The sequence below is a fragment of the Drosophila serrata genome, unplaced genomic scaffold, assembly GCF_035046125.1.
Source record: "Drosophila serrata isolate PLE 108 unplaced genomic scaffold, ASM3504612v1 contig_240, whole genome shotgun sequence".
Lineage (NCBI taxonomy): Eukaryota > Metazoa > Arthropoda > Insecta > Diptera > Drosophilidae > Drosophila > Drosophila serrata.
Window position 1 is genome coordinate 5724552 of NW_028257138.1, and position 14957 is coordinate 5739508.

The following is a 14957-nucleotide window of genomic DNA, read 5'->3' on the forward strand; positions in this document are numbered from 1 at the left end:
AAAACCAAAGACTAGTGACAAGCGACTTGTCCGCAGTTTCGCGAACCTCAAAACCAGTAAGAAGGATAGAAGGTTGTCCCTCAAGCTCCAAAAACGTGGTATTCCAGGTATCCGTCTGCCCCAGACTATAAAAAAGAAGTTAAAGAAATCGATCAGAAGCAAAGCCGAGGCACCGAAATAAATCTTTCTCTCATCTGCGGATGAGATGCTCGCCCCAGCACCATCCATACGCATTTCGTTTGGGCGAATCAAAATTGTATTGGCAGAGACCGAAATAAAGTGCACATGGCTCGCCGCCGATTGATAAAAGATAAAAATAAAGAGATCCGCTCTTCCGTTGCGGAATGTTCATTCGCTCGCATTCGCTTGTAAATTCTCGAGGGGAACGGCACGCGTGCATCGATCGGTGGGCCTCAAGGTGATTACATAAAGTCAGCAGAAAACCCACCCCAGAGACCATGCAGAAGGTCATCAAGAAGGAGCTTAGCTTCTCGCTGGACACGCTGGAGCGCTACCGAGCGAAGTACGGACGCAGTGCCTCGCTGGACACAAATGGGATTGCAGTGGCAGCCATCACAGATGGGGAGCCGGTGACAGAAGCTTTATCTCCCCCTGCTCCGCCACCTCCCAGCGTCTTTACGAAGTCCTACTCACCGCCAAAGCTTACCAAACTCCAGGAGCTGCAGCAGAAGAAGGAGGCCTACCTGAGGGCCAAAGAGCATGAGAGGGAAATGGAGCAGCTGCAGCGAACGGAGCGACGTTCAGCATTATCCACAAATGGTTTGGATGCAACCAAATCCAAGACAGGTAGTCCCACAAAGACTTCTCCGACTCCCAATGGCACTTCGACTTCTGCTGCTGCATCAGCCACGAAATCCTCAAGTCCGGCGGGCTACTCCAACTGGTCCAACCACCATGCAACGCTCTGTTCCCAGCCCTGGGTGGCCATTTCGGAGCTGATGTACTTCTGCGACAAGTACGAGTTCACCACCCTCAGCACTCGTGATCTAAGGACACATCAGGAGATCGTGGCCGAAGTGAGGGCCCTGCTTTCGGGAAAAGCTCCCTTTGATCAGCGTACCCGGTTTCCGGGAAACATCCACGATCCGGAGAACCTGTGGGTGTGCATCGGTCGCTGTGCCAGCGTGGAGTATCATCTGCAGCGCATCATCAGCATCTTCCGCAAGCCGCTGAACCAGCTCACGCCCGACAAGCAGCGAACGGTGCGCCAGAACTTCCATCTGGCGGTGAGTGAGCTCCGGCTGGACATCTCGGCGAGGATTAGCGAGGTGCGTCTATATGATCGTTTGGTCTTTGAGCGTGAGTTCCGGCTGGAGTGGCAGGAGGCGGAGGCCTAACGAGGAGAGACGGATCATGATCAGTGTGGTGGACTGTAACGTTTATTGCAAACTCTTCGCGCGGTGAAAAAAACGGTTACAAAAATACACTTGGACACGGGACACGGGAGATGGGAGACGGGCACGGGTGCTTGGAGCATGGAGTACATAGCGTGCTCCGCCATATACATTTTTCAGCTGCATATATATAGTACATATTTCACAAAATCTAGACCGTGTGTGGTGGATTGCTCTCTCAACAATTGCTCGCGTAACTAAATCTAATGGCCGCCGGCGGGGGACATGTGGAATCGGGGGATATAGCCCGACTTTGTCCTCAGATCAAGGCGCAACTTATGGCTTACAAACATTTCTATATAATATGTACACATAATGTTAACGTTAAAATAAAGCACTTTTGTGTGTGTGGTTGCTCGTGATAGACAGTTTAGTGGTGCGAGTGGTGGTGCTTAAACAACTAGCGGAAGATACAGTTGCGGGCTATGCCAAGAGCTCCTCCAGGATGCCACCTGACTTCAGTGGGTCTTCAGCTTAACGTGCGTTTAGTCAACATCAACAACATCTATATGTATGTAAGTGCAGAATGACGGGTAGAACCTGCCTCCCTAGCAAAACTTGAGCTTCATCTTGCTCGTCTTGGGCACGTTGCGGATAGTGAGGGAAATGCGAGGCGAGCGGCGAACTAGGTGATCACCAATCTTGTAGGTGTTCTCGCACAGATCATAGTTGCAGATGCGATCGCAGAGCACATCCTCGCTGTTCTCTGCTATGGAGTGTAGATAGTCGCTGTACAGCGTATCCTTTAGGATGAGCAGGCTGCGCGGTTCCAGCACCAGCTTGAAGAGGACCTCACGCGGCGCCGGCTGTTGATCATCCTCCGTTTCCCGCTTTGCAAACTCCAGTACCGTGTGCGAACCGCACGAGATCGTCGATATAATAGGAAAAAAGAGCGGCCCGTCCGTATGAGGTAGGATGCCCTGCCCGGGCAGATACTCATTGACCAGCACATGGTTGGCATTCTGAGGCGACTCGAAAACGCCCAGATTGTTTACCTTGTCGACGTAAGTCTGCAGCCAATCGGGTATCTCCTCTGCAATCATTCCGTTGGGATGAGGGACACCACCGTAGTTGACCAGCCGCCGGCTGAGCAGCTGGGTCCAGCGCGGCTTGGGTGTACGCTCGATGTGGCTAAGGATACGCTGCTCCTCCTCGGATGTGATGAAGTTCGGAATGTACATGGCAGTCGGCGGGCACTGTAAAATGGGTATAGAGGGTTTATACCTCGATCTCTAGTTGTTTCCTGCTCCTTACCTTGCGCACTTCGAAGCCCGTGAAGTCCATATCTACAGCTAATCAATCGGACTTGCTACGCTAAAGCTAAAGCTACAGTTATTGCTAATCAATATTTTGGTCGGGCTTTCGATTTCGTTTCCAGCTGATTTCAAATGTAAGAGTTGCCACCAGAAAGAAACAAATATTTAATTATAACTTGGTCATTCTGTGGCACTGTCTTAAAAACTCATCACTGAAAAAGCAATTGTTCCGTTTTTATTTATAGATATAATTCAACAATAAAAGGCAACTAAAGCTGATTTTAAATTACATTAGTTTTCAATCGATAGTGATAGTGATTCTATCGATTTACCAAATTCCGATACACTGATGACGAGAATCGTTCATGTCCCATCTCTATTACGTGCAAAAACATTGCCCACGTAGATCAACCAAAATTTGTTTAATAAAGTCTTAATTTAGCCGTATAGGAGAATCAATTCCTACCCGATGTTCGCAGGATGAGTGTAGTGGACCAACTGAGCGCCTTGGACATCGGCACAAATGGACAGGTGGACGAGACTCTGCAGCGAATTGCCGAAGAAGAGGTCCGAACGCAATGTCAACAATAATTCGCAAAAAATAAATTTTTTTTATTCGTTTTGCAGGCGAAAGTAAACGAGAAACTGGAAGCTTTGCTGGCCAAACAATGCCAGATAGAAGCCAAAATGAGCGGCATTGGCCGAGCCTTGACGCTGTTGCATACCGTGGACAGTGATTCCAGCAAGTTAAATGCACAAATCGTAAACACCGCCCAGTTGGCCGAGTCTGTGAGCGCCAAGGTACGCCGGCTGGATTTGGCCAGGTGCCGGGCCTCCGAGTGCCAGCAGAGGGTACACGACCTTATCGACCTCCACCTGTGCAGCCAGGGCGTGGTGAAGGCCATCGGCGAGGAAGACTACGAGAAGAGTGCCACGCACATTGCTCGCTTCCTGGCGATGGATCAGCAGCTTCTGCGGCGCACCGCTGACGATGTCCAGGGCTCTATAACTTCGGTGAGCGATGCGGTCAAGACACTGGAGGATGCCACGGAAAAGACACGGGTGCTCATCGCAAAGCGATTCGACGAGGCCGTCAAGAGCGATGATTTGGCTTCGGTGGAGAGATTCTTTAAGATATTTCCGCTTATAGGCTGCCATCGCATTGGCATTGAGAAGTTTTCCACATACATTTGCCAGAAGCTGTCGGCTAAGGCGCAGAAGGAGCTGCGGAATGCCCAGGATATAGCCAAAGCTGAATCCAGGATGCAGTTGGCATATGCTGATCGTTTGACTGCCATTTTGGAGAATTTCGCACGAGTCGTCGAGGTTAATCAGCCCATAATTGAAGCATTCTATGGCCAAGCGTAGGTGTTACTTGCCGATAAGGTTAATATCCATTAATTTTTATTGATACCCTTAGTTCTGCCTCTCTGATTGACATGGTAGCCATACTGCAGCACGAATGCGATGCTGAAATCAAGAACCTTTTAATGGAGTTCAACAAGAACCGACAGATTCAGTACCGTAGCAAGCAAGTAAATGAATCGACACAGAGGAGCGCTGCAGGCGGCGGCAGCGTCAGTAGCAACAGTATTCAGGCTTTGGGACATTATCGAAAACCCTCTGGTGGATCCGTGGACAAGCTGAATCCCAAGGAAATCGATGCTATCATCGCTGAAATCACTGTGATGCATGCTCGAGTAGAGCTGTACTTTAGATTCATGCGGCGTCGCTTGCAGGTGAGTTCAAGAATAGTAGCTTTTATGGTCAGGAGTTACTTTAAAGGCTCTTACAGGTTCATATAGAGACTTGTGTGCCCGAAAAAGAACAAATGGAAATAATGGAGCGCTATGAAAAGATAATGAAGAACTCGGACTTGCGCCGGCAAATGCAAGAGATTCTGAGCACCTATTTGCTCCTTGAAAGGTAATTGTTTCGCAAAGATATTAAATAGTTACGTTCTAATTTAAATTCTTTATGTATTTTCAGATATTTCATGGAGGAAAGCGTCCTCAAGGCCATCGGCTTGGATGCCTATGAGCCCGGGCAGCAGTGCTCTTCCATGGTGGACGACGTCTTCTTTATATTACGCAAATCCATTCGCCGAGCCCTGACTACTCAGTCCATCAACGGAACCTGTGCTGTCATCAATAATGTGGCAGCCTGTCTAGACGGTGACTTCGTAGCGGCGCTTAAGGCTCCCCTTAAAAACGGCTATCCATCGGGCTACATTGACCTGGCTCAAGCCTATAATGCCATTCAGACAACTTTGCAGCAGGGCAAATTACATTCCAGTGACGCCGATCGAGTTCGGGGCAATTTCCTCGTCCAGCTTAACAATGCCGACATCTCCACAGAGTATATCGAGACTCTGTGGCAAACGATGGAGCAGGAAATCGGTGGGACATTTCCACAAACCTCGCCGGTGGAGCGACAATTGCTGGATAGCTGCCTTACAGAACTAAAGGCTGTGCGAGATACCCTGAAGGCCACTGTTGATTTTGGAATGCAGCAACTCCGATCCAGCGTTATCAAGCCGCGACTGAATCCCTGGATCAATCAGTTCTTGAATTATAGTCACAATTTGAATGAGGTGAGGTGATTTTATATTAATAGAAGCATCTATTGAAGCTTCCTTATTTGGCAGGAAGAACTGGCTGCTTACGAGGCTGGCGAGACTTTTGTTCAGTTTTTCATTGTGCAATTGGATGGGCTGCTCAATTCCTTCAAGAGCTCCCTGAGTCCCAGGAACTACGACGCCCTAGTCAGTATTCTAGCCACCGAAGTAACAATCCAATTGGAAAGGGCTATAAAAAAAATTAGCTTCAATAGGGTAAGTATTTCGATCGGGAATCATCTTAATATATAATATATTTATCTCTCATCATAGCTGGGCGGCCTGGTGCTGGATCAAGAGGTCCGTGCCTTGGGAAGTTATCTAACAGGGGCCACGTCCTGGTCTGTACGGGATAAAATGACGCGGATCTCACAAATAGCCACACTTTTAAATCTGGACAAGATTTCAGAGCTCTCCGAGTACTGGAGTCCCGAGAATAACAAGGAAATGTCAACATGGCACCTGACGCCCAACGAAGTTCGCACATTTCTAACCTTAAGGTTAACAATTTATTCACTTTCCATATCCTATCTTTTAACACTTTCATTAATTGTATTTTTGCAGAAGCGACTTTCGCATAGAGGACATTAAACGCCTGCAGCTTTAGGCTATTTATTTATTACCTTTGACCAGGCTGGCAGTGCTGCTTGCTAAACCAATGGTTAAAGTCCAATCGCAGCAACAGCTGGGAGAGCGGACCCAAGCAAGATGAAGTCTTTATGTCCACAAGCAGTTGAATAAGGCTTGCAATTTGTACACCAAATCTGTAAAAACAAAGTTTTATTTATCAGTTACGTGAAATACTTGGAGCCTTATAATAAATACATAACAAAATCGAATTAATGCTTACTCCTTTTCAAGACGCTCGACCTCCTCTGTGATATCATCTGCTTTGTCCGTTGCCTGCGTCATGTGTATGAATTTCTCGCATATGCTAAAGAGCTTCAGAATGGTGCCGTAAATGGGATTAGCCTGGGTTTGGCAAGCGGTGATATTCAGATGAGCGTCTTTTGTGTCCGAAAGCAGGAAACATTGCGACAGAACGTTCGCCAGGAAGACTGTATGCGCTCTTTGTATTTCCTCGAAATCCGCTCTACTCTTTATCACATTCATGAATATCTCGAACTGACCTGTAAGTAGATATGTAATGAATGTACATAAAGGTGCAAGCTACTCACTTTCAAGCACATCCACCTGGATATAATACTGCAAATTGTTCAGAAAGAAGAGCAAGTGATTGCGGAGATTCATGACCCTGATGTTGGTGCCACCGGTTTCGGCCTTTACAGTCCACGTCTGCTTGGCCCAAACTCGTTGCATTTGGTACTGAAGACCGCGGATTATAAGCAAGAAGCGAAAGATTTTATTGTATCGCTCGATGGCTTTCGGCGAAAACAACAAATTCAGGGGCCATTCATAAATATATTTCAAGTGCATAGATTGCAGCACCTGAAAGTCGTAGCTCTCATCGGGCTCCTCGCTGTTTCTGAGAGTTGTGAGGGAGAAGTTTTCCAGATCATCTGTTATTCGCAATCCAGTTGCGGCCAGCTGCAAAGAATTTATTAAATATAACCACTTAAGCTAAAAAAACTAGTCTTTAATCTCACCTCAAACGCTCTGGTATAGTTTCTAGATCGCATTTCCGTATTGACATCAAAGTTGCCATGCAATTGCGAGAAAAACTCCAAGAAAAACTCTCCGCGACCCAGCAAATAGAAATCTTTTAGCAATACCATTTGACGCTCCAAATCCACTTCGTTTACTGCAATTTCCGAGAGTCGTCTGCTCACATATTTCTTGATATCGTTCACAACTTGCTCGACGCGAAATACATTGATCTTATCGTCGTTGCTGAGGTCTTGGATCGTCTTGAAGAACTCCGACTCGCGGCCACTCCACAGTTCATAGATATCCTCGCGTGACATTTCATTTAGTTCCGCTGCCATTTGATCCACTTTGTTCTTGCTCTTGGGATTTCGTCCCATTTTAAAGACGAGCACAGTTTGCCCCACGAAGAGAACCTTCTCGGCACTTATGATGGACAGAAAGCCGGGCAACTGCTTCATATTAATTTCATATTGCCAGATGTAGTCCTCAGTTGTTTGCTCGCCACTCTAGAAAATAATTATTTTATTTAGGTAAAATGATGGATACAAACTTTTACCAAAATAAAGCTTTGCATTGATTTGCTGCAAATGCTGCTATGTTCAGATCCCGTGGGAATAAAATTAATGAAAAACTCCGAGTGTATATCGTCGATCACGCCAAAGAGCATCCAGTGAGCCAGGCTCGAGAAAAAGGCATGCTTAACAGGCTTAATAACTCTAAAAGGGATATGAAGTAAGATTAATCCATTCAGACTGCATTTAGTATTTGAAACTTGCTTGTGAATCATTCTCTCAAGCTGTGGATCTCCGTGTTCGGACTGCTGGTGCAGGTTGTGCAGCATGGCACACCCTCGCAGCTTCATCACTTTAACTTCCATGATTAGCTTCCGCATCAACATCAGCATCGGCAGCTTGGTCCGCAGGGCATTGCACACATAGGAAAGCGAGTTGCGCTTGGTTTTGCGACAATCGGCCTCAAGTCGAACGATCTCCTGGTATGGCTCCTCCAAAGCATTCTCGATGCCCTTGACAAAGTTCAGCATGTAAAAGCCATGCGAAAGATCTACAAAAAGCTTGTTTTTTACTTGAAACTGACAGAGACTAACCATATGTTCCTATACCTTCGGAATCTGCATTGCTAATTAATTCCTCGCTGGAAATAGGCTGTGTATTGTACATTTGTGTAAACTCAACCACTTCGTGATACACATTTATGATGTTGAGAATGTCCATAAAGATTTCCGTCTCGCAAGGATGGATGAAGTGCTCAACAGCTGTGGTGTCCTGCAAGAAACCGCAATTTGGTATCGGTAAAGATAAATTCTTTATGTTTTAAGCTTACCAAAAACTGCTTTACACCTTCCGCTTCTTGGCTGCTGCTCAAACAAGCCAGCAACAAGTCGTGTATCATTTTGGAATAAATTTATTTGCCAAAGTTCTTGAATTGTTTTTTGCATTTGCGCCAGATGTCCAACAGTGATGGCACTTCGTGCAATTCTTGGACCTAACAGAGTTATCGACTTATCGATAGGAGTCAGAGGGTGCGCAAATTTAAACAAGACTTTTCTTTATTTATTATTTATTGTAAATAGTAATTTAATATAATATATATTAACCACAGACATTTACTGTAAATAAGAACGTATTTTTGAGCTCCTGAACTGTTTTCCAAGTTTTTCAAATTATTCCGACTGATAACAAAATTTCGTAGTTCCATTTTGTCCTTGCTTCCTTTATACGTTTCCACATTCTCACCGTCCTTAAACAGTATTAGGGTAGGAACACTTGTCACAGAGAAGTCCTTACATATTTTTATTTCTGCCTTACAATTATACTCCGCTATGCACACTTTTGTTTCATTTAAGAAGTCGGATGCGAGTTCTTCCCATATAGGACGAAATAGGTTACAGTACACACAGCTTGGTGAATAAAACTTGACAAAGTAATTGCCATGGGCTATAGTTGAGTGAAAATTGTACAATTCCAGTTTTAAAACTTTCCCAAATTGGCAGATTTCTGGGTTTTCATTTCCATTTTTGATTTTATTATTTTGAAAACCAAAAACACTGTCAGAATCTTTAATATTTATAGGTCTATCAAGGTGAAGGGGTTTTAAATTCACAACTGAATTATTTTGCAACTGATGATTTTGAGCAAACACTAAGGGCAAAACTAGAATTAAGCTAAGTAAAGCCATTTTCTGAACCTTATTTATATAGTGTCAAGTAAGGCAATGATAGGAAGAGATGTAAAAAGTTAGGAAAACTTTTATTGATTCACAACTCTTCGTAATTAATTTGAGTTTTACATGCCCAGTCAGGAAGCTCTGTCTTGTACTCCCAGTTGAGGCCCTGTAAAGTTATGTTTTAATCATTATTAATAGAAATATTTAAAAATTAGTACAACTTTTTATTTTACCTTGTATTTCCAAGCATGCAAGTACATTATCAGATCTTTTTCTTCGGGTTCCCTATAATTAAGTTTGCACTCGTGACAATGGGGATCTGAGGTGGACTTTTTGAGATCATAAGATCTGTCTGGTTCCTCATGACACGTTTGTGTAGAAGCCTATTAAAAAACACCATCAATATTATTTATAATCGATAAAACGTATTAATTACTTACATCAACATTATGTTCTTTTACCGAAGCTGCTATCACAGACTCAGCCTTGATTTCCTTTTGTACTTTATTATTTGTGGTACTCGCTACATCTGCCTGGATTTCTCCGTCAACGCCTAACCAATTCTCAGCATTATGTATGCTGATTAAATTATTGATCAGCTGTTCGTCGCTAATTCCACCAATGTCGCCTCCCTTACCCTTTAAAGGACCAAACACTTCATGGTTGTACAAGGGATCGTTGGATATGGGATAACCTGTCAGAAAAATATTTTACTAGAAACAAAGACAGACTCTAGTGGAGGCTTTACTTACCCAAATATTGTAAATGCACTCGGATTTGATGCATTCGTCCTGTGAGAGGTTTGCAATGAACAATGCTGCAGTCGCCATCCTCGCCAATTCGTTGAAATGTGGTTTTACAGTCCTTACCCTTGGGAGAGACCCTACATACTCCGATTTTGTAGCTAACCACTTCTATGGGTTCACAGCATTCAACGATTCCACTAAAGGGATTGAGTATATAAGTACTTTTCGATGTTATTCCAATAAAGAACCTTTTACGACTTACTCTGGAAAACGTCCCTGTACTCTACACACATATTCCTTTTTCACTTGTCTCGTTCGAATTTGCTGCTCTAATTCCCGGGCCTTGTCGGCGGTGCGTCCAAATAGAAGCAAACCAGAAGTGAGCCTATCCAATCGGTGTATGGTTCTCAGGTTCTTCAGGTTGTACTCCTTGGCCAGTATGAAAACCACAGTGTTGTGTCTATAACGACCGCAAGGATGAACCTTCAAGAAACCAGCATATATCAGGTATTTATATCAAAAAGAAATGTTTATATAAATATAAATTTGAAAATTATGCATTTTTGGCTTAGCTATGAGTTTATTAAAATTTGGTTTATAGACAAAATTGTCCAATACAACATAGATAAATATCGACTCAAAGAATGGTATTTAAAGTTTAGTCAGAAGCGTGGAAAATTGTGAAGGGGTCATTTCCGACCCCATAAATCATATATATTCTTGATCAGCATCAACAGCTGAATCGATCTAACTATCTCCGGTTTAAATAAAATTTTTGAAATTTTTTTCCATTTTTGCAGAAAAAGATAAGGGGTTACATCGTTAAAATTGTCAAAAATTGTAATTTTTTAACATTTTAAACTGAGTATGCAGATTTATTGCCCTAATAAAAACTAGCATAGGAAAGGTTTCCGAATTGAAATTAATGCATTTTTGGCTTAGTTATGAGTTTTTTAAAATTTGATTTATAGACAAAATTGTATAATTTCAAATGTTGTAATAAATAATTAACAAATAGATACTCACTGGTATCGATGGCGGCTTATTTACTACCACAATATCCTTATCCATGTACACTATTTTGATGGGCTGTGAAGTAACAGGGACTTCGTGTCTATAAAATGTGTGGTAAATGTGGAAATATTTAAATGAAAGCTCTCTTTACACACACTTACCTGTGAACGACATTGGCCAGCAGATCGTTATGCTTGATTTTATAGTCCTTGGGAACCTTCTCGTTATTAACAGTCAGTTTACCAGCCTCCAAACTTCGTTCGTATTCTTCTGGCGGAGCAGCCCGGAATTCACGAACGAAGACATCGAGTATTTTCTCATCAACCCAGCGTCCTTTGGCGAATGTTGTGAAGGTGAAGAAGTAGGGATAAACCTTTCTTAGGCCTGATCAATCGTAGAAGTTTAATTAACTTATTACTTGAGTTGTTAGCCTTGTTAGCTTACCGTTTTCAAAGTAATACGATGTTTCGTCGTATCTTTCGTCACTGAAACCTGGTCGCTTGATTTTTCTGTCCTTTTCGTCGTCGAACTTGGGCTTCTTGGCATTACCTTCATCCTCTGTGGAGTCAGCCTTTCGTTTTTCCGGTGCAGATGGTTCTTCTGTTGGTTGTTTTGATAGGGAGACCTGCAAAAAGTAATTAATATTTTATTCAACATAAAAGAAATCGTATTTAAATTTTATTTATAATCATAAGATAGAATATTTAAGCCATTCTACAGACAAAAATCCCATTAGCTTATCATACATACTTAGAAGCCGCCTTGTTTCTGGTGCTTTTGTTAGCAAACAATCTCTTCTTTTCTTCTTTTGGCAGCCTAAGCATAATTTTCACACAGTCTCTGTGTATTTTTCCTTAAAAAGAGTAACGGAAGAGGACAAAATTTCCATTGAACCAGCAGTATTCTTGTTGGCAAATTGTCTACCAGAAAATAGGCGCCAGCCAGTACGTAAATATAAACAAAACAACCAAAAAGAAAACAGGTAACGAGTAATGTTCATGTGTGGGATGAGTTTAAATCGGAGTTTGTAGTCAGAATATTGATTTAAGAAATCGTATGCCTAATAATCCGTACTAAAGCTTAATAAATCCCACACTATGAGGTCTGTAGAGACTACCCACAGATTTTATCATGAAAACTCTTTGGACCTTCTTAGAGGGATTTCCTCCATTTCCTTACTGCATCCATTATCCTTTATTCTCCACCAGCTTTCTTTTTTCTTTTAATGTGTGTGTTTACATGGTATTGTAAGAATTATAAAAACGACGGGGCCCAAAAGGCGCATCGTGGAAACAATGAGGACCACACTTAGATACCACTCGAAAGCAGGAGGCACTGACACTAATAATTGCGGAAACATCACGACCAGCCAGGTAGCAGCATCAGCAGCAGCCAACCAACTTGACAAAAGTGTAGCTCGTTAGGAAACCACTGCGAGACTACACTAGAGACCCGACCCAACCCAACCCAGCCCAAGTCCACCGTGGAGGCCTCCGAAAAGGCCGCCGTGTCGTCGAGAGAGAACTAATTATGACAAATCCGCGGTGAAATATAAGTACAGGAAAGGTAAGTCCGCCGTCCAGTTGGTCCCCAAACATAACTTAACTTCTTGCGTGGACAAACACAACACAACACATAACACACTCCCCTCCACAGTCCTGTATTTATTATGGAAATCCGAATAGCACAGACCCTTGTGCTACGATTTATTGATCAAATACATGGTTTAATTAACACGAAAAAGAAATCTGAATGTGCCCGAGTCATCAGGCATAAACTGCAGCTGAGTAATAGCCGGGGGAGCGGATGGGTCGGGATGCCTGCCTTAAAGCCATTTGCCACTGTCACGTACGGTGGTAAGCTGGTGAGGTGGTTTTGCCAACAAACAAAGAGCCCGAAACTTGTATGCCTTTGGTTTTTGTGGGCCATTAAGGGTTTTGTCTAAAATCTGGTTTTTGTTGCACATCTTCTTCTAAGCAGAGTCCTAAATTTTTAAGAATGTACTGACGCCTAAGGGTGGCTTTAAATTTCTATGCAGGCCCCGGACGAGAACGTTGACTCTGCAGGCAGACTGCAGCTACAGCAGTCTCCTTTATTGGGGCATTTTTGTGCCTCAAAGTCTCGTAAAAGAAGTTTAAGTCTTCAGGTGTGATTTGTTCCACCTTCCGTCACCTGTTTATATCCATTTTTATGAGTCTCGAAACTTTCAACTAAGGAAATAAAAGTGAAAATGCATGTGGCTCTATGAAACTATGTAGAAAAGGAAATAACATAGAAATATGATACTATAACTAGTAGTTGCCACTTATTGTCCTTTTTTATTTATACAACAAAAATGTTATATTTAAGTTGTTCTAAATTATATAAAGCTGAAATTCTGCTACATTCTATACATTATTCAAATACTAAAACTCACCACTCCTGTTGGCTTCAAACAACAAACAAACTTGTGGGGCGAACATGTTTGTCAAACATCTTTTGGCCCTCAAAAAAATCTATGACATTTAGATATAGTGAATTTTAAGTATTTTGGTTCAAAAACCTTAAAAGTAATATTTAAAATTATTAAACAACTTCTACAGAATTCAACAATGGTCAATAGAGGTTTTAAAATCACTTAAAATATGACCCAAAGATGTAGTTTAAATGGGCTAAAGAATCAAAGCCGTACCCTCTATAGTAATATAAACAAATAAAAGCACTTGAAGGAACCTAACATGCAGTATTAAAATCTAACAAGGACTACAGCTTAAACATAATCGAATTACCTATATGTTAAAGCAATCTGCTCAAATGAAGTCGCTCTTAATTATTTCTTAAAATTATTGCAGTAAATTGCATTTGCGTGTGTCCCTGATTAGCTTTTTAATTAAGTTTTGAGTGTGCGATTGGAGGATAGCTGCTGCATTGAAATTTCCCCCGACACCAATAATACTGCATAAGTGAGGACACGGAAACCACAACACATTGGCGAACATTGGAACGGAACGGACCCCGACTAAATTGTTTTGGGCATTCGATATTCCCCCAAGATAAATATGCCCTTTTACTGGCTGCGAATCGGTCAAAGCTCTATCTACTCGCCTCCCTGAACTCCTTCCGCGACAAAACGTGTAAACAAATCTAAATTAATAATGCAATTTCTCAAGAATAGGAATAGTAAAAACAGAAGCATTCGCTTCAATTTTAAATAACATGGAATAACGGAGAAAAGCTGTCTTTAAGTTTTATGAAGTTGTTATTCAAAGAGTTTTGTGAGTGTATTATCATTATATAGTGTTTAATAAGAAGCCTTCCTTCCGACCAGTGGTCGGCACAAATGTTAATTGATACTACTTACCGGAGTTTCTGGATCTTCCTTTTCTGCAGATCCAATATCTGTGTCACTGTGAAACCATACACATTCCGGCGCAGAGGAAGCAGACGCATCTTGACCACCAATACTGCTGACCGGTTCCACAGACAACATAAATCTGTGCAGGAATATGTTCTCCACGTCCACGGATGAGCCCTCGCCATGTTGCGTCTGGGCACTTCGCACGCTTTTGGGGTTTAGCATTTTGGGAAACCACGAAAGTTCGCTACAAGTTCTTTGTTTTGCTTTCAGATGCTGCCGGAAAACAATGTTAAAATAAAAACAACAAGTAAATCAACACGTGTGTATTTCCACTTGGCGGGCCACTAGTCACAACACCGCTTTTTATGAATTAATTGTGTTTGCAAATAGCGATTAACACAGCCGCACGAGTTAGAAGGCTTATTACATTTTAACATTAACACTTGCCAATTGTAGAATGCTCTTAAACTGTTTTAAAAACCGCATTAATAATTGTTTCTTTCTTTTTCGGTTTGTTTACACATGAGCAGTGCTGCTGTCAGAGACACATTTTAGATAGATTTGACTATTTCTAGCTAGAAATGACAAGGAAGTACAGCGATAATGGCCAAATTTGTCAGCTCTGGGTACCCAGCGCCAGCTGTTTGCTATCGATATATCGATAGGAACTACGTATGGCTGGAAACTCTCACATTACGGGTACTTATTAATGGACGTTAATTATGTTCAACAGTTTCAAATTAAACAAATTTTTAATAATGTAAAAGTAAATGTTTACAT

The 14957-nt window shown here is 42.4% G+C and overlaps 5 protein-coding genes and 1 long non-coding RNA gene across 8 annotated transcripts; 2 read left to right on the forward strand and 4 right to left on the reverse strand.

Annotated features, from left to right (window-relative positions):
- Nucleotides 1–46: 46 nt before the first annotated feature.
- LOC110183390 (uncharacterized) lies at nt 47–1777 on the forward strand. The gene has a single exon (XM_020951657.2). It carries the CDS (start codon nt 459–461, stop codon nt 1356–1358), a length of 900 nt encoding a protein of 299 aa, XP_020807316.2. The 5' UTR covers nt 47–458; the 3' UTR covers nt 1359–1777.
- Nucleotides 1383–2993, reverse strand: LOC110183391 (putative RNA/DNA demethylase ALKBH6). Its single transcript, XM_020951658.2, has 2 exons — nt 2670–2993; nt 1383–2611 (listed from the first exon to the last, which is right to left on the reverse strand). Exons 1-2 carry the CDS (start codon nt 2697–2699, stop codon nt 1964–1966), a joined length of 678 nt encoding a protein of 225 aa, XP_020807317.2. The 5' UTR covers nt 2700–2993; the 3' UTR covers nt 1383–1963.
- Nucleotides 2994–3004: 11 nt separating this feature from the next.
- On the forward strand, nt 3005–6127 carry Cog4 (conserved oligomeric Golgi complex subunit 4). The gene is made up of 8 exons (XM_020951655.2): nt 3005–3238; nt 3299–4035; nt 4092–4410; nt 4467–4597; nt 4661–5264; nt 5319–5504; nt 5562–5788; nt 5853–6127. Exons 1-8 carry the CDS (start codon nt 3152–3154, stop codon nt 5893–5895), a joined length of 2334 nt encoding a protein of 777 aa, XP_020807314.2. The 5' UTR covers nt 3005–3151; the 3' UTR covers nt 5896–6127.
- On the reverse strand, nt 5775–8402 carry Grip75 (gamma-tubulin complex component 4). The gene is made up of 8 exons (XM_020951656.2): nt 8238–8402; nt 8017–8179; nt 7673–7958; nt 7453–7612; nt 6896–7402; nt 6467–6836; nt 6139–6418; nt 5775–6052 (listed from the first exon to the last, which is right to left on the reverse strand). The coding sequence occupies exons 1-8, from the start codon at nt 8304–8306 to the stop codon at nt 5908–5910; spliced, it is 1980 nt and encodes a 659-aa protein (XP_020807315.2). The 5' UTR covers nt 8307–8402; the 3' UTR covers nt 5775–5907.
- Nucleotides 8403–8445: 43 nt separating this feature from the next.
- LOC147644003 (uncharacterized) lies at nt 8446–8863 on the reverse strand. Its single transcript, XR_015271208.1, has 2 exons — nt 8723–8863; nt 8446–8654 (listed from the first exon to the last, which is right to left on the reverse strand). It is a non-coding gene; the product is annotated as an uncharacterized LOC147644003 (long non-coding RNA).
- A 281-nt stretch (nt 8864–9144) lies between these two features.
- Nucleotides 9145–14730, reverse strand: RluA-2 (RluA pseudouridine synthase 2). Of its 3 annotated transcripts, none has more exons than XM_020951576.2 (10): nt 14625–14730; nt 14181–14450; nt 11285–11465; nt 11002–11224; nt 10853–10940; nt 10089–10309; nt 9833–10023; nt 9521–9774; nt 9314–9463; nt 9145–9246 (listed from the first exon to the last, which is right to left on the reverse strand). In XM_020951576.2, exons 1-10 carry the CDS (start codon nt 14661–14663, stop codon nt 9172–9174), a joined length of 1692 nt encoding a protein of 563 aa, XP_020807235.2. In that variant the 5' UTR covers nt 14664–14730; the 3' UTR covers nt 9145–9171. The 3 variants fall into 3 exon arrangements, with proteins under 3 accessions (XP_020807235.2, XP_086686919.1, XP_086686920.1); XM_086830793.1 differs by having other exon boundaries at nt 14605–14723; XM_086830794.1 differs by lacking the exons at nt 11285–11465; nt 14181–14450; nt 14625–14730 and having other exon boundaries at nt 10853–10915; nt 11002–11130.
- Between the last annotated feature and the right edge of the window lie 227 nt (nt 14731–14957).

Coding starts and splice junctions, on each gene's coding strand:
- Grip75 (XM_020951656.2), bottom strand. CDS start 8,306: ATGATACACGACTTGTTGCTGGCTTGTTTGAGCAGCAGCCAAGAAGCG. Junction 8,180..8,237: donor AAGGTGTAAAGCAGTTTTTG/GTAAGCTTAAAA, acceptor GGTTTCTTGCAG/GACACCACAGCTGTTGAGCA. Junction 6,053..6,138: donor GTCGAGCGTCTTGAAAAGGA/GTAAGCATTAAT, acceptor TTGTTTTTACAG/ATTTGGTGTACAAATTGCAA.
- LOC110183391 (XM_020951658.2), bottom strand. CDS start 2,699: ATGGACTTCACGGGCTTCGAAGTGCGCAAG. Junction 2,612..2,669: donor CGGGCTTCGAAGTGCGCAAG/GTAAGGAGCAGG, acceptor CCCATTTTACAG/TGCCCGCCGACTGCCATGTA.
- Cog4 (XM_020951655.2), top strand. CDS start 3,152: ATGAGTGTAGTGGACCAACTGAGCGCCTTGGACATCGGCACAAATGGA. Junction 4,036..4,091: donor GAAGCATTCTATGGCCAAGC/GTAGGTGTTACT, acceptor TGATACCCTTAG/TTCTGCCTCTCTGATTGACA. Junction 5,265..5,318: donor ATAGTCACAATTTGAATGAG/GTGAGGTGATTT, acceptor CTTATTTGGCAG/GAAGAACTGGCTGCTTACGA.
- LOC110183390 (XM_020951657.2), top strand. CDS start 459: ATGCAGAAGGTCATCAAGAAGGAGCTTAGCTTCTCGCTGGACACGCTG.
- RluA-2 (XM_020951576.2), bottom strand. CDS start 14,663: ATGCGGTTTTTAAAACAGTTTAAGAGCATTCTACAATTG. Junction 11,466..14,180: donor AGGAAGATCCAGAAACTCCG/GTAAGTAGTATC, acceptor TACTTTTTGCAG/GTCTCCCTATCAAAACAACC. Junction 11,225..11,284: donor ATCGTATTACTTTGAAAACG/GTAAGCTAACAA, acceptor ACGATTGATCAG/GCCTAAGAAAGGTTTATCCC.